The sequence below is a fragment of the Larimichthys crocea genome, chromosome VIII (genome assembly GCF_000972845.2).
Source record: "Larimichthys crocea isolate SSNF chromosome VIII, L_crocea_2.0, whole genome shotgun sequence".
Classification (NCBI taxonomy): Eukaryota; Metazoa; Chordata; class Actinopteri; family Sciaenidae; genus Larimichthys; species Larimichthys crocea.
Window position 1 is genome coordinate 7,350,829 of NC_040018.1, and position 26,485 is coordinate 7,377,313.

Here is a 26,485-nt window from a genome sequence, read left to right on the forward strand (position 1 = left end):
AGACTTCCAAAATAAAGACATAAATATGGTGTCGTGATAGCAGGGGAGTGAAGTGAATGGTAGGCAAATGAGCTCAGTTCCTCATAACCTTTAACAAAGTGAAACCACAGTTCTAACAGATGAAACAAGCCACACACTTGAGAGAACTCTCACTTCTGTCAGTGGGTCGCTGATTCCCGATAATGTGGCCACGGGCACCATGAGTACACACCGAATACTTTATGATAACTCACTGTGTAAACTGAGTGAGAAGTTCTGTCTGATGCTCTACATTTGTCACAGCGGTTTCAGGCTGATGACCTGATGTTAGGGACATGGAACTAACTAATCTATATATAATATAATATATATATATATATATATATATATATATTTATATATATATATAATATATATATATATATATTATTATATATATTATATATGTACAAATCAGTCAACCACAGAGCTTTAATCTGTCGTATGCCCCTTTAACAGTGTTACCTGATCAAGCCGTCTGCACTTTGGATCCCATCTTTCAGATTCCGTGTTCTGGTGAATTCAGGTGTGTTCTTCAAACTGCAGAACAAGAACCCTGAACTGCGGCAGTGCAGACAGCAACTGCTGTGCTGTAGCCTGTGATTTATAATAATGCTGTGATGGGATGTGGGAAAAGGGGTTACTTCAGGACAGGAGGGAGTGGCAGGATCCGAGACAGCAGGAGTGTTCGTAGAGACGATGTTGTTTTGTTGGAGAGTATGCTAAAAAAGGAAACATGTAGATTGATCACAGACTCTCCATGCTCATCCTAAGTGTGTGTGTGTGTGTGTGTTGTGGTGGTCTGAGTGTGATTCTGCTGCTGGCGCTCCACTCTGCCTCTTCACCATGATCGGCATGCTGCTCTTTGCAAACTGAGGTGAGTTTAGGCTTTTTGGTCACACCCGTGAAATACACACTACGTGCTGTAATGCTGACACTGTTGAGGCGGGTGTGGACATGTGGGTGTGGGTGTGTGTGTGTGGGTGGGGGGGGGTGTGGTGTGGTGTGTGGGGTGGGGGGGTGTGGGGGGTACATGCCCCACACTCGATGATGACAAGCTCACGCAAGTCAAGGCAACGGGGTGGTCAAAAAGAAAACACAATCGGAAAAAATATGTACGCTTGGCAAAAATTAGAGGGCAAGGTGGCCCTAATTAAGGCAATTGTCCCAGGAAAGTTTCGCCCATGTGTAAACAAGAACAAAGCTTTAACGAGAGAGAGACAGAGAGAGACAGAGAGACAGAGAGAGACCGACCCGACAGTCTAGTCAGCATAACTAAGGGACGACCTGAGCCAGCCCTAACTACAAGCTTTATCTAAAATTAAAGTCTTAAGTCTACTCTTAAAGGTGTTGACCGTGCCTGCCTCCCGAACCCAGAATGGTTTGTTCCACAGAAGAGGAGCCTGATAGCTGAAAGCTCTGGCCCCCAATCTACTTTTGGAGACTATAGGAACCACAAGGAACCCAGCATCCTGAGAGCGCAGTGTTCTAGAGGGGTAGTAAGGTATTATGAGCTCTTTTAGATATGATGGTGCCTGACCATGAAGAGCTTTGTAAGTAAGGAGAAGAATTTTAAATTGTTGAAAAAGTTGTACTGGCACTGAAAAATGAAACACTTAAAATGATTTTATTTTATTGAAATATTTTCTGATGTGTTTTTCAGTCATTTATTTTCAATGCGAAATTGATATCACTGATGCTCATTAAATGGGCACCATTGAGGTTTTGGGTTATGTTGTAATGAACCTGCTGCAGAGTGATTACATGAAGCCAATTAAATAAGCTTCAGGTTCAAACGTTTGCCAACACACTCCTGCTTCTGCTGACTGAACAACGTTCAACCACATTCAGAACAAATATTGATTCACAAATTACACTTACAAACCATAATGACTGAGAATTAATAAGTAAGGAAGTTATTAAAATCATCAAATTCACAGAAGACATGTTGGTTAGCTCAGTTGGTCGAGCATCCCCATGTACGAAGGCCGCGCAGTCCAGGGTTCGAATCCCTTTGCTGCATGTCATTCCCCATCTCTCTCCCCACATTCCTGTCTCTCTTCAGCTGTCTCTGCACAATAAAGCTTAAAAAGGACAAAAATATATCTTTAGAAAAAAGAAGCAGCGAGTCTTGAAATTATGAAGTGAGACTGGAACTTCCAGGTTCAGTTCCAGAAGTAAGAAAACCTCAAATAACGCCAAATCACAAGAAGTCCATCCAACACAGCCGTGCACTCATCAATACGTTGTGTTTTTCTTAAATTTCTAAACAGGAAATAAAATGTAAAAAAAAACATAGATCAAAGTCAACAATGAACTTCTCCCTCTGTCACATGTTGTCTGCTCGTGTCTTCTCATGCATCGATCTGCCATGACTTTTAGAAGGTGCAGGGTACACCCATTATTGAACAGCCAAGCCTCTCAAACAGAAAGATATATAAATACTGTATATATACCTGTGTACTTATATACCTCTATAGAGAAAACACTGTGTGTGTACGTCCTGTCTTTCCTCTCCTCGTCTGTTGGTCACTCTCTCTCTGTTTCTCTTCAGGATCCAAAGAAGAACGAGGAGTGGAGGTTACATTTCAGAGACATGCCCAGTTCCCTCACCTCTCTGCTGGTGCTGCTCACCACAGCCAACAACCCAGACGGTACACAGTCAGTCACATGACATGACAAAGGAGCCACATGTTTGTTACTGTCACTGTGATGGAGCTGTCATTTCAACATCTCTTCTGTCCCGTCACAGTGATGATCCCTGCCTACTCCCTCAACAGAGCCTACTCCATTTTCTTTGTCGCCTTCAGCGTCATCGGTAAGCAGTCAACATGTTATTGTTATTATTGTTGTGATTATCTGACGTCTTGATGTTAAAGTCATAAAACGTTTGCTTTCCTTGCAGGAACCTACTGTCTGATGAACTTACTGACTGCCATCATCTATAACCAGTTCAGAGGATATTTACTGGTGAGTCCCACATCATGCTGCTGAGGACATTTCATTGTTACAGTTACAGGACACTTTCATACTGGAAGCTGAGCGCGAATGGAATGCTGTTTGCATCATATTATGTGGCAGGCATAATTAATGTGAGAGGGCTTTTTGTTTTGACTAAAGAAATCATGACTGTTGTTACATAATAGTTCTTTTCCTGGGTGTGTCAACGGGAAAAACCAGGGAATCATCTTAGAGTCATTTCATACGTTATAGCCTACGCCCAACGCGGCTAATGATGAAATCCAGAAAACCAAACCTGTCATCACGCACAAAGAACACACATCTTTCAGGCTCATCTCCTCCAGTTTGTCATTTATCTGAGACCAAGCTGAGACAAACCTGATGATGTTACCAGGAGGTCCAGTATGTTAAAATGACCTCCCAGGATTCTGTTGGATGTGAGCTGTGGCTCGGTCGTAGAGCAGGTTGTCTACTTATCAGATTATATCAGATTTCTTCAGTCTGCATGTCAAAGTGTCCTCCAGCAAGATACTGAACCCCAAATTGCTCCCGAAGGCAGCTCCATCAGTGTGTGAATGGGTGAATGAGATATGTAGTGTAGAGCTTTGAGTGAAAGGTGATATATACAGTACTGTTCAAAAGTTTGGGGTCACTTAGAAAATTCCACGTTTCAAAAGAAAAGCTTTTTTTTTTGTCTATAAAAATATCAGATTGATCAGAAATACATTGTAGACATTGTAAATAGTGTAAATGACTATTGGAGCTGCAAACAGCTGACCTGTAATGGGAATGTCTACATAGGCGTACAGAGGCCCGTTATCAGCAACCGTCACTCTGGTGTTCCAGTTGCATGTTGTGTTTGCAAATCCAAGTTCATCATTTGAAATGGCTGACTGCTCATTAGAAACACCTTTAGCAGTCATGGCAGCATAGCTGAAAACTGCTGTGCTGATTAAAGGAGCAATAAAACTGTCCTTCTTTAGACTAGGGGAGTGTCTGGAGCGTCAGCGGTTTTGAGTTCCATCATTACAGAACTTTCAAACAAAGTGAAGGCTGCTCCATGCGAGAAATTGCAGAAACTGCAAGAAACTGAAGATCTGCAGAGCAGGTCTTCAGACCGTACTCTTGTATGTTTTCATGGACAACATGGAATTTTCTAAGTGACTTTTGAACTGTAGTGTAGGTTCAGCCAGGGACCTGTATCTGCGACCGGATGGGAGCAGTATGACTGATGAGTTGAGGGGGTGACTGAGGACAAGGCAGATCCAGAGATTTCATATCCTGATGATTTAGATTCAGATGTTGTAATCCAATCCAACCTTCAATCCAGACACAATGCTGCTTTTAGTATTTTACATACATTTTAAACAGTCTAGGCTTCGCTTCATGTTCATTACACTGAAACTCTGAATTAAAAAATTGCCTTCAAATGTGAAAGTGTTTCATTTCCAGAACCGAGGCAGTGAAGATTTGTAATGCACTGCAAAATAAAGTGCTGTAAATACAAACACAGTGGTGGTGTTAGATTAGTGACAGACAGGTGGAGGTATGTCATTCAATGGCCACCTGACAGTGTTTTTACCTGCAGAGAATGAATGAACCTTTATTGCCCCTGTAGAAATCTTTGTTGCTTTGCACAAGAACATCTGAACTTGTCACCCAGTTTAACACCTCGTCCACTTTGTTTGGGATTTGTGCAGACAAAGCTCCAGGTTGAGCTGTGAATCTATTTTATGAGAGTTTGATTTACGTCCACACCGTCCAGCTTCACTGTCAATGCCCTGACAGGCAGAGATGAAATCAGAGAAAGCAAACAGTATGCATACATAATATGATGGGCTTTATAACAGCTTGTAAACTTTTCTGAATACAACAAACTGGTTTAGTCAGGCTTCATTTAAGAAGTCGACCCTCTGCAGACGGAACAGCAGACTGGAAGAGGAGGTCACAAATACTGCAGAGTGCTGCTGAGCACACTTAGCTGACAGGGACATTTTGACAGCTCAGTTTCATGTCCAGTGTTCCAGTAACAGTAAACCAGCACTCCTAATAGCAGGACCTGGATAAAGACTCTATGAATTTATGAATACATTCATGTTTTCATCCAGATGTCGGTCCAGACATCAATCATCAGGAGACGTCTGGGGATCAGAGCTGCTTTCCATGTTCTCACCTGCCAGGGAGCTCAACAAGCTGCTGAGTAAGACGCACACACATTGAAACACACACCTCATAAAGGAGTGATGAGTTTGAATTGCAATAATTTGATTTAATTCCTTTCATTTTGTAGAAGGAGTGGATCACTTCAAACTCTAAGTGTTCAGTTTGTGCTGTTCAGTGAGAAATGAAGAGAATAAGGAGAGAGTTGTGTTCTTTGTGTTCCTCAGGGAACGTGTGCGTGTTGATGCTGTGCTGTTGGTGATGTCAAGGGTTCAAATGAAGAGCTACTACAGAGCGGCCATCACCAAGGTCAAAGATATTTTACATATAGCACAAATCAAGCATTTCATCTTCAAACACTTTCATGTGAGAGGATACATCCTCTGGTGCGCCACCTTGACTCCTTTCCTTTACACCGTCTCTACCTCAGGAGACGCGGCAGAATGCAGATCTGGGCTACATGGACCGAGAGCAGTTCAGTAAGATCTTTGACGAACTGGACAAAGACCGTATCAAGGAGGTAGATCTGTGCCCCTGTGCTGCTTCAAAGACCATCATTACTTTGCACTTTGACATCTTTGTGTATGTGTGTGTGTGTGTGTGTGTGTGTGTGTGTGTGTGTTCTGCACAGCACCCTCCCTTGCCCCAGTACAACTCTCCAGTTCTGCAGAGACTCCAGGTGGTCTTCAGTCACTACTACCTCACTATACTTGGCAACGCGGTGGCACTGGCCAATGTCATATGCATAAGTGTAAGTTGTACACACACACACACACACACACACGCATGCATATGCATACATGTATATACACCCTCACACACTACCAAGCTGTCTACCTAATGGTAATTTTGCCTGTGTGTGTGTTTCAGACCTTCCTGGTGTTGAACTCTGAGAAGTCCACAACAAAGAGAGACAACTTTCTCATGGAGGTCAGAAAACGTCCCCTGACCTGTCCTCCATGTTTACAGTCATTCACAGAGGATCCCCTCATTTTGCGCACGTCTTAAACTTCTAGTGTGTCATCGTACTGATTTGTTCTTTTAAAGGCTCACGACAAACTAAGTCTGTAAAAATCTCAAAACAACATCAGAATCGTCAGTAGGTCTTTTGTTTCATCACATGCCTTGTTGTAAATAGTGAACAGAACACTCTTTCACCGTCAGATCATCAACCTGTGCTTCATCCTCTACTACCTGTTTGAAATGTGTGTGAAGATCTTTGCCTTTGGCTGGAGAGGGTACCTGTCCTACAGGAACAACATCTTTGACGGCTTCCTCACCATCCTGCTATTGGTAACACACCACACACTCAGACAGACAGGCAGACAGACAGACAGACAGGCAGGCAGACAGAGAGACAGACAGACAGGCAGACAGACAGACAGGCAGAGAGACAGACAGGCAGGCAGACAGGCAGGCAGACAGACAGACAGACAGGCAGGCAGACAGGCAGGCAGGCAGGCAGAAAGGCAAAGAGACAGACAGACAGGCAGACAGACAGACAGACAGACAGACAGACAGACAGGCAGACAGGCAGGCAGCCAGACAGGCAGGCAGGCAGGCAGACAGACAGGCAGACAGACAGCATTTAGCAGCTAAAGAGACAAATGTCTCTGAAGAGTGGAGGAGACCAAAAACACCCAAAAGAGCTCAAAGGGAGGCCAAACCAATCAACTGCAGATTTAATGAAGTCAAATGTTTTCTTCCATCAGATCCTGCAGATCACGATATACATCACCTACAGGCTTCCCTACTCTCATTGGTAGGTGTGTGTTTGCTTCCACTCATTTTAAAGGCACTGTTGTATTTTGAGCTTGTGAACTTATACTGGGAGTCCAGCAGTGATGGCTGATATGTCGTGGTGTGTGTGTGTGTGTGTGTGTGTGTGTGTGTCACCACAGGGACCCGTCCTCTCATAGTGTAATGTCTCTCTGGGAGATGATTCGTCTGGTCAACATGCTGATCGTCTTCCGCTTCCTGCGCATCATCCCAGACATCAAGGTACACGGCAGACATCAACAGTCTCTCATGGTCGATTCGGAATAACAGCAGCTAACTGGCTCCAAGCTATCTTAAGAGGCTTGTGATTGGCTGAAAGGTGAAGGGCGGTGACATCAGATCAACATGTCTCCAGTACAATAAAAATAAATGAGTTTGAACTTTTTTGTCATGTCATGAGTTCACTGACTCCATGGCAACATGACATGTCCTGTTTACGAAATCATTTCATCCCAATTTAAAAAAAAAAAGAACTTACACTATCAATACAACATGACAATACTAAGGCTCTGATTTACCCAGCATGCATATGTCTGCAGGACAGTGACATTCATGTGTCCATCAATCAGACATATACGGAAAACTGCTGCATGTTAAAACATGACATGACAAAAGAAAAGAAAAGATCATCGTGCTCACACGTCTGAGCAGCCAAACGTAGCAAATCAGCAGAAACAGACAGAGTTCAAAGGGTTAACACTGAAACAGGATATCCAGAAGAACACTGTGTGTGCGTGTGTGTGTGTGTGTGTGTGTGTGTGTTGTTATCACAGACACTCAGTCTCTCTTGACCTTTCATACGTTCCTCTTGCTGTGCAGCTCATGGCTCTGGTTGCGAGCACGCTGTTGGACCTGGTGAAAAACCTCCGAGCCTTCGCAGGGATCCTGGTGGTGAGTGACATCAGCACCAGTCAGTCACCCAGCTGATCTACACTTCCTGTTTGCTTTAACATAAAACCATCACTTTTCCCATCACGGACACATTTCTAATGATTCATTTGAACAGTGAAGCCCAGAAATATCAATAAAGGAAGTATTCATAATGTATTTCATTTATTGTGTGTATGTGTACTTTGATATTGTTACAAAGTGTCGTTTGGTCTTCTTGCTTAAACAGTCACTTTAGCATTTTTCCGCCTGCACATTATTGCCCATGTTTTTGTGTCAAGGTGACTAACAGGGACGAGTTCTGAATTTGATCCAGGACACAGTGAGAGTGCTGCAGGCTGCAGCCCTGGAACAGCCTACAGTGTGATCCTCGTGGGCGATTGGTCGCCGTTGAAATCCGTTAAAAGCTGTTATTTTTCTGAGTGGCACAGACAGTGTCTCCGTGCTCTCTGTGCAGGTGGTGTACTACGTGTTTGCTGTGTTTGGGATCTGGTTGTTTGAGGGAGCCATTAAACCTCCTCCAGAGATGAGGTATGAAGTCATCTGCAGTAAGAACACAATACAACCTGTCGTCAGCGTTTTCTTCTGACTTTGCAAACTTTAGATTTTATTTGATGAGGTGGAGGTGTTTTCAGGTGCTTCTCTGTGTGTGTGTGTTCCAGTGTGCTCTCCAACACCACCATGGAGAACATCACCTCTAACTTCAGCATGGAGTGCGGCACCTATGAACAGCTGGCCTACTGGCCAAATAACTTTGACGACTTTGCAGTGAGTAACAGTGACAGCTTCTCTGCTCTCCTCCATCATCCTCAGTGAGATCTGTTAGTTTAAATTTGTTCCTCCCATCTCAGGCATCCATCATTCTGCTCTATGATGTTATGATCGTCAACAACTGGCAGGCCTTTATGGAAGCGTACAGCAGATACACCACAGAGTAAGAAGACAGACAGCAGCTATCGATGAAGATGATGATGAAGATGATGATGATGATGATGAAGATGATGATGATGATGATGATGATGATGATGATGATGATGATGATGATGATGATTTTTTTTTTCAGCTGGTCAAAGATCTACTTTGTGTGTTGGTGGCTCACCTCGTCTGTCATGTGGGTCAACTTGTTTGTGGCGCTCATCTTAGAGGTCCGTTCACTCGACAGACAGACACATTCAGCACAGACACATTCAGCACAGACAGACACATTCAGCACAGACACATTCAGCACAGACACACATTCAGAACAGACACATTTAGCACAGACACATTTAGCACAGACAGGCACATTCAGAACAGACACATTCAGAACAGACAGACACACTCAGCACAGACACACTCAGCACAGACACATTTAGCACAGACACATTCAGAACAGACACATTTAGCACAGACACATTCAGAACAGACACATTTAGCACAGACAGACACATTCAGCACAGACAGACACATTCAGCACAGACACATTCAGCACAGACAGACACACTCAGCACAGACACATTTAGCACAGACAGTCACGTTCAGCACAGACACATTCAGCACAGACAGACACACTCAGCACAGTCACATTCAGCACAGACAGACGCATTCAGCACAGACACACATTCAGAACAGACAGACACATTCAGCACAGACACACATTCAGAACAGTCACATTCAGCACAAACAGACACATTCAGCACAGACACATTCAGCACAGACAGACACATTCAGCACAGACACATTCAGAACAGACACATTCAGCACAGACAGACACACTCAGCACAGACAGAAACATTCAGCACAGACACATTCAGAACAGACACATTCAGCACAGACAGTCACATTCAGCACAGACACATTCAGCACAGACACATTCAGCACAGACAGACACATCCCTCCTGTTTAAAAAACTACCTTGACCAGCTGTTTTGGGAGCAGATGTGTTTTTAAGTGTTCAGTGAGACACAGTGTGTGGAGACCTGAGGAGGTGTGAGTGTGTATAACACACTAGTTGGCCTTATCTTTGAATATAAACTAAACGCTGATCCTCGTTGTCGCTTGTTTCTGAACAGAACTTCATCTATAGGTGGGACCGCAGTCATAGCTGCTCTGTTACAGATGTGGAGAGGATCAGATATGAAACATCTGTTCAGCTCATGTTCAAGTAGGCTGACTCCGCTCTTTTGTTTTTTTCAGTCAGAGAACTCAAAAATGTGTCCGACGCCATAACTCACTTCTTTGTTACTTCCCTGTGTTTCTCTGCAGAGAGCAGATTCAGGAACCAACAGAAGAGGAATTACTCTGTCAACTACATCAACACCCTCACTTACACCTACACGGTTGACACACACACACACACACACACACACAGCACTAGCACTTATCTGCAGAAACGAGTCAAGACTGTTACTGTAAATGAGTGTATGGTCGAAGCACTGAGGTTCAAATGACACCATGTTACTCCTTGTTTATTTTTAATGTGTAAGACTGTGATATGTAATGAATGTTTTTATTATCTGTTAGTTGTTCTTCATGAGGAAAACCACTGCAGTTTCTGATTGGTCAAGGCTGTCTTTGGGCAGATGATGTCATTGGTTGAGTTGTACACAAGTTGAGTGTTGTTTACCGTTCCATTCTGAAATACCGCACGGCATCAGAGACGGTTCTGTTGGTGCTGAATCGTCTGCCCGTTTCACCAAAGATGATCTATAACAGCTGAACGAATTCTGTGTCTCAGCTCAGATACTTCTGTTAGTACACTGTGTACAGCAGGTAGTGTTGTCTCAATTTAAGTATGGCTGTAATGATCGCAACATTGTACTGCTTCTTCTTCTTCTTCTTCTTCAAATTGTACAATGTACAACTTGGTACTTGACTTCAGCCAGAACTGACAGTGTGAATGCACATTGAAAGTGTGAGTATGGAAGTATGGGAACTGAGACACAAAATAGAACCTCACTAATTTTCTGAACATTGAATTTCATCATCCACACAAAAGTTCACCTCCTCAGTTGTAGAGCATCTCTGACCGTATAAATCAGTGTTTTTAAAAGAAATGAGTCCACAAAGGACTGCCAATTTCAGATCTGGAAACTGCACAAAGAGAAAGCTAATCCAAATTTCTGATGTTAACCACTATAGTTGTTTTGTGTGCCACATGGTGGCACTGCTGTCCTCAAGACCATCAAAAAGCACAGAACTGACTCCAGCCTCCAGAGCAGTCTTTCACTGAAACCACTAAACCTCTTTCAGTTCATTGTCTTGTCTCATCTCGCTCTGATGGACGGGTTGAGAGAAGTGCTGCTATATGGGACTTGTTTACAGTGAACATCACAGGTGCTGTCGCACTCATTGAATCTGAAAGTACCGAGCTGTGTTCACGTGTCGGAGGAAAAACAAGCAGGATTCTTTGTGGAAGGCCAAAAGCAGCACAGTTTGTCTATTTGCTTCTAAACTCTGATATGACAGAAAACGTTTTGTGACACCTAACTGAACAAGAACGCGAACACGGTTGTTTTGGTTCTGTCCATGTTCAGAGCAACAGTGGACAGAACAGTTATCGAGGGAGTTTTTGGAGAGTTGACTTCTAAACTAACTTCTAAAAGTTAAAAAAAAACAAAAAAAAAACACATCCACATCCAGTAACTGGAAAACACTCAGTCATATTTCTATTCCAGCTCATGAGGAAATGTTACAATCTGGCAAATACCGTAGTTACTTACCTGGAACTACACCGAAACCAACACACTTCCTTATTGGCCACACACACACACACACACACACACACACACACACACACACAAACACACACACGCACACACACCTGAGACAGTAAAATGTAACATTTCCAGAACGTGCTGTGCAGGTGTGACAGGTGAAAATATTGTGGAGCGTTTGTGGTGCTGGTGAGGCCGGAGGGTGAAACCGTCAGTGCCAAATATGAACACAAGCTCTGTCTTTGCAGGGCGGCGTCTGCCAGGAAGCCAGTGTAGTTTTTTTTTTTTTTTAAGAGGTTGACTCTGTTTTATTTGAATTAAGAGTTTTCCTAGTGTGCCATTGTATTTATATAAATGCAGATCAAATATTTGTTACATGTAGAAAAAAAGAGGGAAAATTTTTTATTGAGGGAAGTTTGGATGTGAAGCAGATTTCTGATATGTGGATTAAGTCAGGATGTAGCTTGTATTTTATTCATGTTTGTATAAAGCTGATTTTAAATAAATACTTTTAAATTTTAAAGATTTGTTTTGTCACCTTAACCATTCAGACAGCACGGGGGTCAAAGGTCATGCAAAGCAGTCTTATCCTGAATTAACATTACTGTGACTTCTCTGTCACAGCAGTGCTGCAGGAGGGGTGTGCATGGCATGTTGGGAAAAAATGAGAAACACAAGTACATGAGAGACACAAGTTTAATTTATTTTCTCATTATTATTCAAATGATATTCACATACAAAGTCATTTCTCCTCCTGTATAACTGACATATCCTGGCATCATTATTATTAGTATGAGTAGTATTAGTATGTATCTTCATTTTATTGTGTATGTGATAAGGTGTATAAGTGTTATGTGAACAAAACAAAGCAAATATAAAATATACTGTACAGTATGTTAATAATAGTGTTATTAATATCTGCAGTTTGAGTACAAGGTGTCCATGATATGATATTAAAATGTTGAATACAAGCTGCTGATACATACGGTGGCCCTGAGGTGCAAAACACAACAGCAAATTCAAAAACACAATAGCAAATTCAAAAACACAACAGCAAATCGAATAACACAAGAGCAAATCAAATAACACCACAGCAAATTCAAAAACACAACAGCAAATTCAATAACACAACAGCAAATCAAATAACACAACAGTAAATTCAAAAACACAACAGCAAATTCAAAAACACAATAGCAAATCGAATAACACAACAGCAAATTCAAAAACACAACAGCAAATCGAATAACAATAGCAAATCGAATAACACAACAGCAAATTCAAAACCGAAAGGGTAGGTACCCTCGGGCGACATGAATCGTCGCTGATTGGACTGGTGGTCCTTTGAACTTTCAAAATATGAGTGCTGTTAGTGACAACGTACGCGTTGCTATATAAAAGGATACTTTGATGCACGACATGGATATGACATAATACTACAGAAGCGCATTGCATTCACTGGATAACAATATATAAATTAGACACTTGATTTTAAAGAGTAGATAGCGTTACCACAGTACTGTATCATATTGAAGTTATTGATTATTATTCCTAATAAAAATTCCCAGAAATTTTGAAAAGTCCTAGTAAACACTAATGTTGTTGGTGTGGCTCTGAGGATGGCTCGTTTTGATGAACATTAGGTTGTAGCTCATTGTGATGAACATTAGGTTGTAGCTCATTGTCTGTCTTACTATGGTTGAAAATATGTGTGTTTTGTCTTTTAACAACGTTTCACTTAAGAGTTATTGATCCCGGAAGAGCCAATGTCTTTCTAACTCTACCGAAGTGCAGTGGCCAATGAGCCACCTTTCCTTATCTCGTAATTACAAGATCTTTTCTTGTTATTACGAGATAAAGTGTCTATTTTTTTTTTATCCAGTGAATGCGATGCGCTTCCGTAGTATCATGTCATATCCATGTCGTGCATCAAAATATCCTTTATAGCAGCGCGTACGTTGTCACTAACAGCGCTCATATTTTGAAAACATGTAAGCCATGTCTTTCCAGTTCAAAGGACCACCAGTCCAATCAGCGACGATTCATGTCGCCCGAGGGTACCTACCCTTTCCATTTTGAATTTGCTGTTGTGTTATTTGATTTGCTATTGTGTTTTTGAATTTGCTGTTGTGTTATTTGATTTGCTGTTGTGTTTTTGAATTTGCTGTTGTATTTGCACTTCAGGGCCACCGTAGATACATCATCACACACACACACACACACAAAGACAACAACAGGAAATCAACATTCAGATTATGTGATGAGGAAGAGGAAGAGACGTGTCATGTGTTTTTCTTTGCTCCACATGTGTGCATTAATAAAGTCTACTCCACGTTTAAATCCAATGCGCGGCACTGACTGCAGGGGGCGACATCACATCTGACAGAGGACAATCAGCCGGAAGCTGTCATGAAGAAGAAGAAGAAGAAGTGGGGAGGAACAGGAAGTGAACTTGTGTTGTAGTCCGTGGAAACAGCACGTGAGTCCACGCAGCGTGAACATGGAGGGTGAGTTCATGTCACACCGGGTAATTTTGTCGATTAATTTTAAAGAATTAACGCGTTAATAAAAATAAACGCGGTTTTGTTTACTTCCGGTGGCGGCCGCCATTTTGGATGTGGCAAAGTAGAGCTTTGTTTCCCAGATATATTAGTGTGTTTGTGTGAATGGGTGTATAAGAGGCATTAACTTAAAGCCCTCACGGAGACTGCGCCTGGGCGGTCTCCCACATGCCCATAGCTAAAACCGGCCCAGCTTGTTTTAGTTAGATCTGCCACATCCAATATGGCGGACGCATTAACGTATCGCAGCAACGGACCAACCTGCTCAATGCGGCGTCTGTATATATGTCTATGATCTATCCTAACTAAAGGAGAGTCTATGTATATATGTCTATGATCTATCCTAACTAAAGGAGAGTCTATGTATATATGTCTATGATCTATCCTAACTAAAGGGGAGTCTATGGCGGAAAGATGGATAAGGACTTTTAGGGGGAACATTTCATTTTAAAAAGTTGCCCGACGGCTCGTTGGACAAAAACAAGGCATTTGCACAGTTTGCAAAGCCGAATTTAAATTCCACAGAAGTAACACGACTTTAACATATCACCTCAAAGCAAAACACCCAGTCTACACTACAGGAGTGTGGCACTCGTCAGTATATTTCCTCATTCTGGCTTTTTTCTGTTTGCACTGTGCATATGTGCACCTTAAGCCAATAACATGAATGAATTGAAATATACTTTCTCTGTGTTTATTCTACATTAATTTGATCATTTTACATAAATACATATTCATTATAAGCTTCAGTCTCAGAAAAATGCAATGAATTTATTGATACATTAATTGATAGATTAATCACGATTAATTACAGAATTTTTTGCGATTAATTAGTTAATTTTTTAAAGTCGATTGACAGCCCTAATTTATTTACAGAGAGAAGCAGCAGAGATATGAACAGACGTGATGACGTCATAGAAAAACCCTGTTCTGTTGTTGTGGAGCTGCGTTCACACACAGCTGTTCATGAACGTCACGTCATGACGTCAGACTTTCTCTGACTGTAACGGACGTGCAGCGTCCTGCAGATCATCATGAAATGTACTGTTGATTATTAATCATATCTTTGCCATAACTTGGTAATATGTTTGTGTCTGAGCAGGGTGAGCGTGAACGAGCTGCTGTCACCTCTCTGACACTACAGACAGAGTCCCAGTGAGGACTGAGGATCAGTGACATCAGTTGTGTTTAGATGGAGGCAGATGTTTGCATCTGTGTGTTCATGTTGGCTTCAGCCTCTGCAATGATCCACGTTCTGGACGACTGCTCACATGGCTTCATGTGATATCACGCCATGATGGACCTGCAGAGACTCTCAGTCTGTAGTGGAGCTGATGAGCAGCACGCACACTCAGTCAGACTAGCTGCTGATCAGAGTGAAGCGTTTAGTTTGGGGGCGGCAGTAGCTCAGTCCATTGGGACTTGGCTTGGGAACCGGAGGGTGGCTGGTTCAAGTCCCACATGGACCAAAAATATGGAAGGTGGACTGGTAGCTGGAGAGGTGCCAGTTCACCTGCCCTTGAGCAAGGCACCGATCCCCCACAACCGCCTCTCAGGGGGGCTGCTCATCACTCCACCATCTCTCTCCACATTTGCATGTCTATGAGCCCTTGGGTTAAAATGCATGTCAAAATAAAATAGAGTGAAAAAAGAATTTCCCCATTGAGGGATTAATAATAAAGTATATCTTCTTCTTCTAAGAGTGTACTAGATATTGGATTGGATTATTCAGTGAATGTGAGAATAGGTGGACACAGGGGGATGTTGACATTCAGTTGGATTCTTGTTGCTTTGACAAAAGAAGGTTAAACGGAGCAGCTGTTCATGAGCATTCTGAAATCAGTCAGGACTGTGCGATCAAAGTATGAGTGAACAGGATTCTGATTGCTGGCAGACATTCAGAACGTGACACGTTTCTTCACACAGAAGAAGACACCGCCTCTCTTTGTCTGCATCATAACAGTGTTTATGTCCCAGACATTCACCACATCCCGATCACACTCACACCTGAAACCTCTCTGTACAACCACAGTGTGATCTGCAGCTCCACCGGAGCTCCACCGGAGCTCCACCGGTTTAACGGGTGGGGTTAAAGCCTTTCCCAGTCAGAGTCATTCATCCTGTCAGTCACAAGCTCTTCTCTCTCTTTAGGTCACTGCTTCTTAACCTCAGGGTCCCATCCTTCACGTGGAGTCTCACAGGCTTCACAGAGGTGTGAGGAAAACAATAATATGAATATATAAAAATATAATTGTGACAGGATAAGACACAAAAAAAAGTTTCAAAAGTTCCTAAAAAATATCCGAAAAACTCTCATTGACACAAACTTTCTGTGATTGTTGTTTCACTGTTTGGTTCATGTTCAGTTCATCAGCTGTTCTCTTCTCTTATTGTTACTTATTGAATATAATATACAGTATATACAGGACAGGGGTCATCAAGAGACTCAGGATGAGGTCCTCTGAGGTGTTCCATAACTCATCAGTTGGTGTCTGAACTTTTAGTTGGTGACGTTTGTTGTTGTTCAAAGTGGAGTGTGGCAGCGACTCGTCAGACTGGTCTGTCTGCTCTGTGACGTCTGCTGCTTTGACATTTCTTATTCTTCCCTCAAAGCAGCCGCCCTTCATGTTTTTTCCATTGATTCCCCCCGAGGCTATTCTTAAAAGCTGTGTGTTAATTATATCTGTGAGAGGCGTACAGACTGTGCAAGCTAAACCTCGCTGGTGTCATTCATTAGTGTCACAGGAAAGTACCTGAACTTCCCAAAAAAAAAAAACTCTTCTTACATGAATCAGGAAAGTCCTGAAGATTTTCAAGCTTGGCTGACACCTGATCTGTCGACCTTAAGGTCATTCTCAGCGTCTTGTGTCGCTGCACGCGGAAACACCAGATTTTTCCTGCAGTGCTGTGTCAGTGATGGGAGGAAATCTGACTGCTGTTTCTCAGGGTCCTCTGCAGGACTAAACACATACCGATGACTCTTTGTCAAGAGGTTTGAATCTGCAGCATCAGATTATAATGTGAACTGTCACAAGATGAATCCACTAATAGTGATCTCCATCAGGAGAGTTTTTCTGACTCCAGAGCTTGTTTCATTAGTCGCCAAACACATTTAATAATGAATCGATAAATATGATAAACCTCGTCAGCCGGCTTAATCTATGTTCTGTAAACTGGATATTTTGGGCTTTTAGACTTGCTGTCGTGGGATCTGTGAACTTGTTCTAGACTTTACAGTTAACCACTTCATAGAAGCAAATAATCAATCGACGATGAAAACAGTTGCAGCCGAAATGTTCTTTCTCCTTGCAGGCACTGCTAATATAGTTTGTACTAATAGATTTTTGTTTGTTTCAGCAGAAGCGCTTATTCAAGCTAAGATTTCTCCTGAGCTGGGGAAGGTTCTTGGTGTGCAGGTAAGCAGATTCTTCCCAGTAGACACAATGTTCTTGATGTTATGATGGAAGCTTCATTCAGAACGATGACATTCAGGTTCCTGCTCTGTACTCTCTCTGAAGATGCAGTGACCAGCTAATGTCACTAGCGTCGTTCCCTCTATTCATTCATGCTCTAGCTCGCTCGACCACTGCCGCTCTTGCTTGTTCCAAAAAAAAAGATCACTTCACGTCTCCCAACGACTTTTGATCGAGGTTTTTTTGGTGTAAAATGTGTCGACAGACAAACTTTGTGTTGAGGTGTTAATGTGATCAACTAATTCAGAATAAGATAGACTGGACAACAAGACATTTCACATGGTCCATGTCTTCTGTGTGTGTCATCTCATCATTTCCAGCCTCAAATCAACTCCAAAGCCAAGTCCCTCACCGAGGCCTTCCTGAAGAACAGCATACAGAACCAGGACCGACACAACCTGAAGGCCATGTTGACACACAAGGCTGTGGTACTGGGCTACGCCAGACCCAAGAAGTCAAAGAGGAACAGCAAAAAAGCCAAAGGACTGAACGCTCGACAGAAGAGGGCCATGAAGGTCTTCCAGATCAAGCCCGAGGACCAGAGGTGGGTCACAATCTGAGCTGATGTTCATGACTGCCACCTTGTTCTCGTCTCTCTCCATCATCATGGTCTCTGTCATTCTCTGTGTAGGTACCAGCTCTTCCTTCCTCTACATGAACTCTGGAGACAGTACATCACTGACCTGTGCGGTGGACTGAAACCGACATGGTAAATCATTTTAGAGCTCTCCAGACGTGAACCCCACAGTACTCGTTAACTGCTCGCTTCAAGTCCTTGTTAACTTTGACTGTGGATTCAGGCTCATGTTGTGTTTTTGCAGCAGTCCACAGTTTGTGCAGCAGAAGCTCCTGAAAGCAGACTTCCATGGTGCCATCATCACAGGTAGAGTTCAGTTTAGTGAGTCTCACACACACACACACTGTAGTGTTTGACGTGTAGTTCTGTTTAATATTGCAGATTTCGGATTGTTCAGTCCATAACAATCATGTCCAGTCCAGTTGAGGTACCAGAACAGTCTGCAAAGATCAGAGATCTCCACACATGAAACACATTTGAACACTTCCATAGGACACTTTTGTTTTTCAGCGTACTCTTCTAGTGTAGCTCACAGCAAAAACCAACTGAACCCATGCAGCTTTATTGGACCGTCGCTCTAAAACTTGAGGCATTATTAACACGGGGATGAGATCCTGCCTCAAGTGGAGGAGTTCAAGTATCTCGGGGTCTTGTTCACGAGTGAGGGAAGGATGGAACGGGAGATCGACCGGCGGATCGGTGCGGCTTCTGCAGTGATGCGGACTCTGCACCGGTCTGTCGTGGTGAAGAAGGTTTACCAGTCGATCTACGTTCCTACCCTCACCTATGGTCACGAGCTTTGGGTAGTGACCGAAAGAATAAGATCGCGAATACAAGCGGCCGAAATGAGCTTCCTTCGCAGGGTGGCTGGGCTCTCCCTTAGAGATAGGGTGAGAAGCTCGGCCATCCGCGAGGAGCTCAGAGTAGAACCGCTGCTCCTCCGCATCGAGAGGAACCAGTTAAGGTGGCTCGGGCATCTCGTGAGGATGCCTCCTGGACGTCTCCCTGGTGAGATGTTCTGGGCACGTCCCTCCGGGAGGCGGCCCCGGGGAAGACCCAGGACACGCTGGAGGGACTACGTCTCTCGGCTGGCCTGGGAATGCCTTGGGGTCCCCCTGGAAGAGTTGGCAGAAGTGGCTGGGGAGAGGGAAGTCTGGGCTTCCCTGCTGAAGCTGCTGCCCCCGCGACCCGACCACGGATAAGCGGAAGAAAACGAACGAACAGAGTTTTATTCTTCCAAAGCAGAGGAGATCCGTCATTTCTATTTTCAAGTAGTCGCATCAAATTATGCAGAAAAGGTCCAAAATGAACAGCAGGGGGCGTGTCTGCACTGCACATGCTGTAGATGTTCAGCATGATGGGGGAACACACTGTGCATGTAGACGCTGTAATGTTACTGAACTCTGATTTAAGAGGATGCTGACAAATAATCTGTACATGTGACGGCAGAGAGCGCAGCTGAATGCAGTGCATGATAATGCAAATCAATGCTTATAAACACAACACAAAATATTGTTTTCCATCGAAATAAGGTCACTGTCACTTTTGACCTTTTTTGACCGAAATTCCAGAAATTCCATAACATGTTTGGAAGGTCATAACTGGTGACTGCTTGAGACCTTTGCGTTGCTTTCTCTCCTGCCTCACAGTGGTGCGGTCCAAATGTCCGTCATATGTCGGGACTACAGGGATCCTCGTCCAAGAGTTCAAACACGTCTTCAAAATCATCACTGAAGAAGACAAACTGAAAGGTCAGACACGTTCACTGAAAGTCACCTGCACACACACACCAACAGTCATAGCAGGAAGAGCTCAGGTGTCCATAATAAATAATAAAAAAACTTCCCCCTGAGCTTTTTCTGCTGTGACTGATCAGTTCAATTGATTCACATGCAATAAACACAATATTCTGAAATTCAGATGACTCATTTGGAAATGAGAACCATTAATTATGATGCTGTTGCAACTGAATAACGATGAAAGCTTCCATTGTTGGAACACTGTGTGTGAGCACCGGTGTGTTAATGACTCGTCGTCTCGTTGTGTGACAGTGATCCCGAAGAGGAACAGCGTGTTTGCTGTGGAGATCAACGGCTTCGTCTCGCACATATACGGGAACAAGTTCGAGCAGCGAGCCAGCGAACGCTCAGCCAAGAAGTTTAAAGTGAGAGGAACCATCGACCTGTGAGGCAGACCTCCACCGCCCCCTGCAGGCAGGCAGGAGGAACCGACTGGCTGATGCATTATTCACCATACGTCAGAGAGTCGGTTTGTTTTGGTGGCATATGGATCACTTTCACACACAGGTTCAGGTGTCGCTTCATTCTAAAGACAGACAGCTGACATATTTGACATTTTTTCTGCTGACTGGCACTGATCTGAGTATACAGAGGTAATCAGAAGACTGCTGTCTTCAACAGCCAACTTTAGATCTGACCTATTTATTCTTAAACATGTTTAATCAGTTAACAAATCCATCGCCAACAGTTAGAAACTGCTGAGAAACTTCTCACTTCTCACTGTGCTGCCTGCCGTGTAGATCTGTCCTCATTCACCAATAGAAAAATGTTTTTCATACGTAACGTTAGGTAACGTATATGCTGATGCTGATGCCTGCGATATATATGTGAGAACACACGTCTCATAGCTGCAAGACGTTTGCCTGGCAGGTAGCCTTTAACGGAGACATGCTGTCACCTTGCATTATGGGACGTGTAGGATCTAGTGAGACAGGTCAGAAAATCTCTGCCTCTGCTGCTTTAATGTGAATCATTCTTCTTAGAATGAGCAGCGTCTTGCAGCTCTGAAAGTGTAGGTGAGTGCGAGCGGCTGCAGGTTCCTCACTCTGACTGTCTGACGTTTTGTGTCTTTACGTGGCGGGAATGCTGATTGTGATAACATCTTATCATCAGTAAGTGTGACGTGCTCGGAACATGCTCCACTCTTTGTTTTATTTGGTTCAACCCCCGCAGAGTGAAACGCCTGGAAAAAAACCTTTATCATCAAGTTCCTGCTCACATTTTTAGTTACTGATCAAATGTTTGGAATTCTTTTGTTGATTTTTATTTGTCATAAGTTTTACATGACTGCTTCACTTCACGTTGGAGAAGTTTGTATTTATTTGACTCAATTTAAAAATGTTTTTTATGGGAAAATATTTGATAATGTTCATCAGTACTGGCTGCAGTACTCCCGAGTTTCAGTTTTCTCTGTGTGCCTTTCAGAGCTTTGCTCTTTGTCGAGTAAATAAATGGATTGCATTATTTTTTAAGTCATTGAACTTATTGTTTATTGTATAGCTGTTTTAGGTACATAATGTGTGATGTATCAAACCCTTTCTGTTCCTTTGTGTAACACAATCTTCTGAACTGCTTCACCTGGACACATCTAAGTGTCTGTGATGTGACGGTGCAGACACTTCTTCTGTGGTGTGCTTTGTTCCTAGTACATCAGAGAGGTTTCACTCGGATTACCGGTCTAGATTCAGGCACCACGTTCTGGATTTTCAGGTTTGTCGTGTCTCATGAAAGCATGTGCCAACGCTGGCTTCACATACTGTACAGTGTACGCCCACTAATGAGGACACACTTAATTAAGTATGCCATGAATAAATAAATAAAAACAGCATAAACTGTGACTTTAATTTGGGCCCTGCAGGAGGAAAGTGGCCTCAGTGAGTCTGTCAGGTAAGAAATGACTCACACTGATTCCTAAAATGTGTTTTAGGCCTTAATCAACAAACCTTTTCACATCAAGGACCCTCACTGGATAAAACTTTGGTCCCCCATCTGAAAGGATTTTTGTTTTTCAGTGTTTTCTTACAGAAAATGTGTGAAAGGACATCCTGTCATTGTGTCTCATGGATAAAATTTGAATCACAATAAATGACCTCAGTATTGATCAGTTCCATTTAGCTGCTTCATACAAACTCAATGAGGTTTGGATTTGATCTTTAAAATATGGTTCTTATTAATACCAATATGTGGTAGCACCTCTGATGAGGACATAATGCTAACAGAAATGTATGAAGTAAAAGAATTGTGTACATACTTTATTTATTGATGTGAATATTTTATAGAACCATTTTCACATCATGCAAACGTTGCAGTGAAGTCATCATTTTTCTGTTAATGTACCTGCATGACTAAATGTTATCAGTAAACTAAATATTTCTGTCGCTGTTGCACTTTCATGGTTGGTACAAACTTGAATATATCAGTTTTATTATCAAATCTGATTTCAGATATTTGTGTTACGTTTGCTCAGCAGTCCAAAGTTAACTTCCTGGCTGAGGAGGTACCAAAAGTCCTGTGATGACTTTACAACTCAGTAAAGTCAGTTTCAGTCAAAGTTTCTCCATGACACTCTATTATAGTCTGATGGGTGGTGCTGCATGACAAAACTTTCAAATACATAACCAGACATCATGTTTAAGTTGAAATGAAGTATGCAGGTAGGCTGTGTTACAGAAAAGCGATTGACTGCATCAAACCTGCCCTCAGCAGACCGTGTTCTGCCATTTCATCTCCAAGAAGAAGAATAAAGGAGATTATGAATCAGAGCAGACATTGATTGGCATCAATAACAGCTCTGACCATTAAATATTAAATTAAATTTGTGTAAATGAATGCTGATATGGGTCATAACAGCTGCCTCAGACAATATTTGCTAGAGAGTGCACTCAGTCTCACTGTGCATGTGTTCATTATCATTATACTGCCAGCTATGGGGAGGAAGAGTAATTTAATCATTCAAAACAGAATGCTCAGATGAGGAATGATCAGAATCAAGGCCAAATACACATGCAGGGAATTTGAGCCTGACTTTTACCATCACTCTGGAAGTAAGTCAGACAGGAACAGACCAGACAGCTGAGAACAATAAATGTGAACAAAGTTAGGAAAGTGGGGTAAATAAAATAGATATATAACTTAATTCAAAAAGCACAAATGACCAACAAAATAAATTAAAAGTCAATATAGAAGTTAAGCATTTGTTTAAGGTGTGAATATTACAAAGACGCGTGAAATGGATGATTTCAGTATATAGAGTGTGCTGGTTAAAAAGTGTTAGAAGAAATCATCTAAAGTGCAACTGAGTGATGGTGTCAGAGGGCATTGACACGTTGATGAGTGATGAGAGTTAGTAGCGTGTGGCACTTTAACAACTTTTTTTTTCCACTTGTCCTCGTAGCTCACTCGACCAGTCTGACTGTTTGTTTTACCACAGTTCAGTCAATGGAAAGATTCACTGTTCTTTGTTGTTCCATTTTCTTATTATATGTCATCCAAATACATTTTGGAACTAAATATCACACACAGACACACACACAGAAATCTATATATATATAGTCTTTGCTCAGATGTTGAAATGTAAAGTTAGGGATGGAATGTAAAACAAGTGAATTTGCTGCATTCAGCCAGAATTTCAACCAGTTAAAAACAGTGGACATGTGGAGCAACAGATGCAGCTATTGTGTAAAATCCACAGAAATTTCCTGCCTCACTTTTCTTTGTATTCAAGTCTTGCTCCCGCCCATAGCTTGCAAGATAAGTTTGTCTTAAAGCAGAAGTGATTCTGGAAAACCCCATTGCGTCACCAAGAACTGAGGCTTTAAGTGCTCATGCTCAGCTGCCTGTCTCATTATAGAGAAGAGACACCTCACACCAACAGAGGCGTGGAACTGTTGACAAAAAGACAGCTGCACTGAAAACTGGACTTAGATACAAGGACATCATGGTTGACCATCTAGCATTTTCTCAGGAGAACCGAGAGCGGATCCACACTGTTGAGAACTCATTTGGTCCATCAGGGAAGACCCTGTTCCAGCCAGGCAGGGTTCTGATCGGAGAGGGTCGGCTGATGAAGCAGAGCCGCCGGGGTCCACAGCCTAAAGCCTTCTTCCTCTTTAACGATGTGCTGGTGTATGGAAGCATCATACTCAGCGGCCGTTGGCACAAAAAACAGAAGATCATCCGTCTGGGTGAGCAAGTCACCTATTTTTCCAAATGGACAAAGACTCCTCTGAAGAGGGAGATAAAGTCTAATTGTTTTACCATTTCATAATTGATATTGTTTTAAAATGCTTTAACAGTTAAAGTGAACCTTAGACTTAGAAAGAAAAAGGTTAACAAGACTCAGAACAAAGGGCCAAAACAGTGTTGTTGAAACTGTGTTTCGGACCAGATACTCTGATTACACCTGTGCATTCACCTGCAGCTACACCCAGTGACAGCTACATTGTTTAGGTGACTTGATTATGTCTGCTGGAACTATTCCAACTGTTACCTTGAGGAGTGAAATACTTCCACGCTACCAGAGTGTCTATTCTTTTCTATTCTTTTTTGGTTAGTTGTACTTACATACCGTTTTTCATCATTTCAGAGGACATCCAGCTGGAGGACCTGGAGGACAGTGTGAGAATGAGGTACCAATGGTTGATCCGGACACCGCGCAAGTCCTTCTATGTGGCAGCCTCCTCATACGAAGAGAAGAGAGCTTGGATTGAACACATTGAGGACTGCCGGACCAAACTGCTGCAAAATAACAACCTCAAGCCGGGATCCACCTTTGCTGTTACCTGGATCCCAGACGAGGCCTCTGCCATCTGCATGCGCTGCTCCAACAAGTTCTCCGTGACCCAGCGTCGACACCACTGCAGAAAATGTGGCTTTGTGGTCTGCGGTGCGTGTTCCAAGAAGCGAGCGATGATCAGACACATTCACCCAACTAAGTGGCTGAGGGTCTGCAACGTATGTCATCCGAATCTTTCGGGGGCTGAGACAGAGCCTCAAGATATATCTCGTGTGAGGGGAGACAGCACTGGGAAGATAAACTCAGATGAAGATGAAGTGGATGAGGGGTCCTTTGAAGAAGAAGGGGCAGAGGAGCAGATGGAGGACCATGATCCCAGCAGATGGATGGACTCCTGGTCCCCTTATGTTTACATCAAACCAGAGCACATGATGCCTCAAACATGAGCAGTTACATAGAAATAACCTTTGTTGGAGCCTTTCTGTGGTGTGGAATAGGGCTGTCACAATTTTCACTAGACCATTATGGTCACTAAAAGAATTGACGCTAATAATATAAGTTAAATTCATCTTTAACTTTTTATTGTATATTTTGTCTCTTTTTTGTGAGATGAGTTACAATCAGAACAAGTGCAGAGGACAGAGTCTGTAAGCATAAATGTTCAAAAGAGAAGAAAAAGATCAATTACTGAGTGTGAATAGAAAGAAACACAAATGATACACTGCATTTATTACACCATATTATCATATGTGTATGAGTATTTGTATATCATTGTTATCGTCAGCAGTCCTGATTACGACACAATGCTGATCCAGCTTTGGCAGAAGAACCAAGTAAAATGTATGAAGTAAAACACTTGTGTATATACTTATATTTATTGATGTGAACTGTTATTGATGATTTTTTTTTTCACATCATGCTGTTTGTGTAAATACTGTCGCTGTGAAGAATTGAATTAAGGAAGCTGTTGTTGTATTTGTTGTCAGAAGATTTAGACACTTCAGCCTCAGTCTCGCTTACCAGATCTTTAAGCAGAAATAAACTGTTTACAGCCTGGTACAAAAAAACATTTCATTGTTTCATTGTCCATGATTTTTATAGAACTCATACTAAACCTTAAAGTTATGCATATGTAGCAACTGATAATGTAAGTCCAATAATGTAATCCCTGCCAATAATTTAATAACATGCCATTACGTTATTGGCTTTATTACATTCAAAATGGCCAAAATGATTATGTTATCGGCAGGTATTACATTATTGGATGTTATTCCATTATTAGTTGCTACAGCATATCAGTGGGTGTGAGGTGCAGGGGTGGTAGGCGTTATACGGGTGGTCAGTGTGTGTTAGTTGGGCGATTGTGACACCAACAGAGAAAAGCCTGCACGGTGGTTTACACTAGAGTCATAACAGAGTGGCATTTCCCATGAGCTCACATCGAATGTTCATGAACTGTATCAACAGTAGGCACCATTAACCTGCTTTCTGTCACTGCTTTATGCTTCAGGACACTTTCCACGCGGCAGACGTCAGTGCTCTGAGTAAAATATAATTCATCTGGCTTTTTCCACAGTGGGAAAAAGCAGTGACACTGAGCCAATGGGTTGGACTTCAGTGTCAAACCTGTTTGACTCACCTGTCTTCAGGCAAGCTGGCTATACAGAACAAGGAAATGTTTCTAAAACAAGACACCTGGAACACGGTGACCTCTGGCAGAGAGTAACAACAAGAATTCTCCTTGTTCTATTTTAGGTACCAACAACAGTAGATCATCTTACATGAGAACAATTGTCTCTAACAAAAGAACCAGACGTGGCTCATGAACAAATGCAAATGCAC

General features: G+C 42.5%; 3 protein-coding genes across 5 annotated transcripts in view; all 3 read left to right on the plus strand.

Moving 5' to 3' along the window:
* Positions 1-12,024, plus strand: part of tpcn2 (two pore segment channel 2) — a 19,919-nt gene extending 7,895 nt beyond the window's left edge. For both annotated transcript variants that reach the window (XM_027281132.1, XM_027281133.1), the window contains 18 exons: positions 2,573-2,672; positions 2,771-2,836; positions 2,924-2,988; positions 5,088-5,179; positions 5,367-5,448; positions 5,570-5,659; positions 5,771-5,890; positions 6,010-6,069; positions 6,304-6,432; positions 6,852-6,901; positions 7,041-7,140; positions 7,738-7,809; positions 8,264-8,337; positions 8,469-8,574; positions 8,658-8,740; positions 8,870-8,951; positions 9,858-9,949; positions 10,051-12,024. In XM_027281132.1, the coding sequence (XP_027136933.1) occupies positions 2,573-2,672; positions 2,771-2,836; positions 2,924-2,988; positions 5,088-5,179; positions 5,367-5,448; positions 5,570-5,659; positions 5,771-5,890; positions 6,010-6,069; positions 6,304-6,432; positions 6,852-6,901; positions 7,041-7,140; positions 7,738-7,809; positions 8,264-8,337; positions 8,469-8,574; positions 8,658-8,740; positions 8,870-8,951; positions 9,858-9,949; positions 10,051-10,129 (1,542 nt within the window). In that variant the 3' untranslated portion in view covers positions 10,130-12,024. The remainder of the gene's footprint in view (positions 1-2,572; positions 2,673-2,770; positions 2,837-2,923; positions 2,989-5,087; positions 5,180-5,366; positions 5,449-5,569; positions 5,660-5,770; positions 5,891-6,009; positions 6,070-6,303; positions 6,433-6,851; positions 6,902-7,040; positions 7,141-7,737; positions 7,810-8,263; positions 8,338-8,468; positions 8,575-8,657; positions 8,741-8,869; positions 8,952-9,857; positions 9,950-10,050) is intronic.
* Positions 12,025-13,883: 1,859 nt separating this feature from the next.
* pop4 (POP4 homolog, ribonuclease P/MRP subunit) lies at positions 13,884-21,378 on the plus strand. 2 transcript variants are annotated; one of them, XM_027281149.1, is made up of 7 exons: positions 13,884-14,005; positions 17,420-17,475; positions 17,853-18,076; positions 18,164-18,241; positions 18,354-18,415; positions 19,759-19,860; positions 20,161-21,378. In XM_027281149.1, exons 1-7 carry the CDS (start codon positions 13,999-14,001, stop codon positions 20,295-20,297), a joined length of 666 nt encoding a protein of 221 aa, XP_027136950.1. In that variant the 5' UTR covers positions 13,884-13,998; the 3' UTR covers positions 20,298-21,378. The 2 variants fall into 2 exon arrangements, with proteins under 2 accessions (XP_027136950.1, XP_027136949.1); XM_027281148.1 differs by having other exon boundaries at positions 13,885-14,005; positions 17,417-17,475.
* Positions 21,379-23,722: 2,344 nt separating this feature from the next.
* plekhf1 (pleckstrin homology domain containing, family F (with FYVE domain) member 1) lies at positions 23,723-25,712 on the plus strand. Its single transcript, XM_010749826.3, has 2 exons — positions 23,723-24,092; positions 24,494-25,712. The coding sequence occupies exons 1-2, from the start codon at positions 23,846-23,848 to the stop codon at positions 25,087-25,089; spliced, it is 843 nt and encodes a 280-aa protein (XP_010748128.3). The 5' UTR covers positions 23,723-23,845; the 3' UTR covers positions 25,090-25,712.
* The last annotated feature ends 773 nt before the right edge of the window (positions 25,713-26,485 follow it).

What these genes read in the sequence shown, in the direction of transcription:
- plekhf1 (XM_010749826.3), top strand. Translation starts at nt 23,846, where the DNA reads ATGGTTGACCATCTAGCATTTTCTCAGGAGAACCGAGAGCGGATCCAC. An exon ending in ACAGAAGATCATCCGTCTGG is followed by an intron (nt 24,093 to 24,493) that starts GTGAGCAAGTCA and finishes TCATCATTTCAG; the next exon opens with AGGACATCCAGCTGGAGGAC.
- pop4 (XM_027281148.1), top strand. An exon ending in GGAAGGTTCTTGGTGTGCAG is followed by an intron (nt 17,476 to 17,852) that starts GTAAGCAGATTC and finishes CATCATTTCCAG; the next exon opens with CCTCAAATCAACTCCAAAGC. An exon ending in GGTGGACTGAAACCGACATG is followed by an intron (nt 18,242 to 18,353) that starts GTAAATCATTTT and finishes GTGTTTTTGCAG; the next exon opens with CAGTCCACAGTTTGTGCAGC.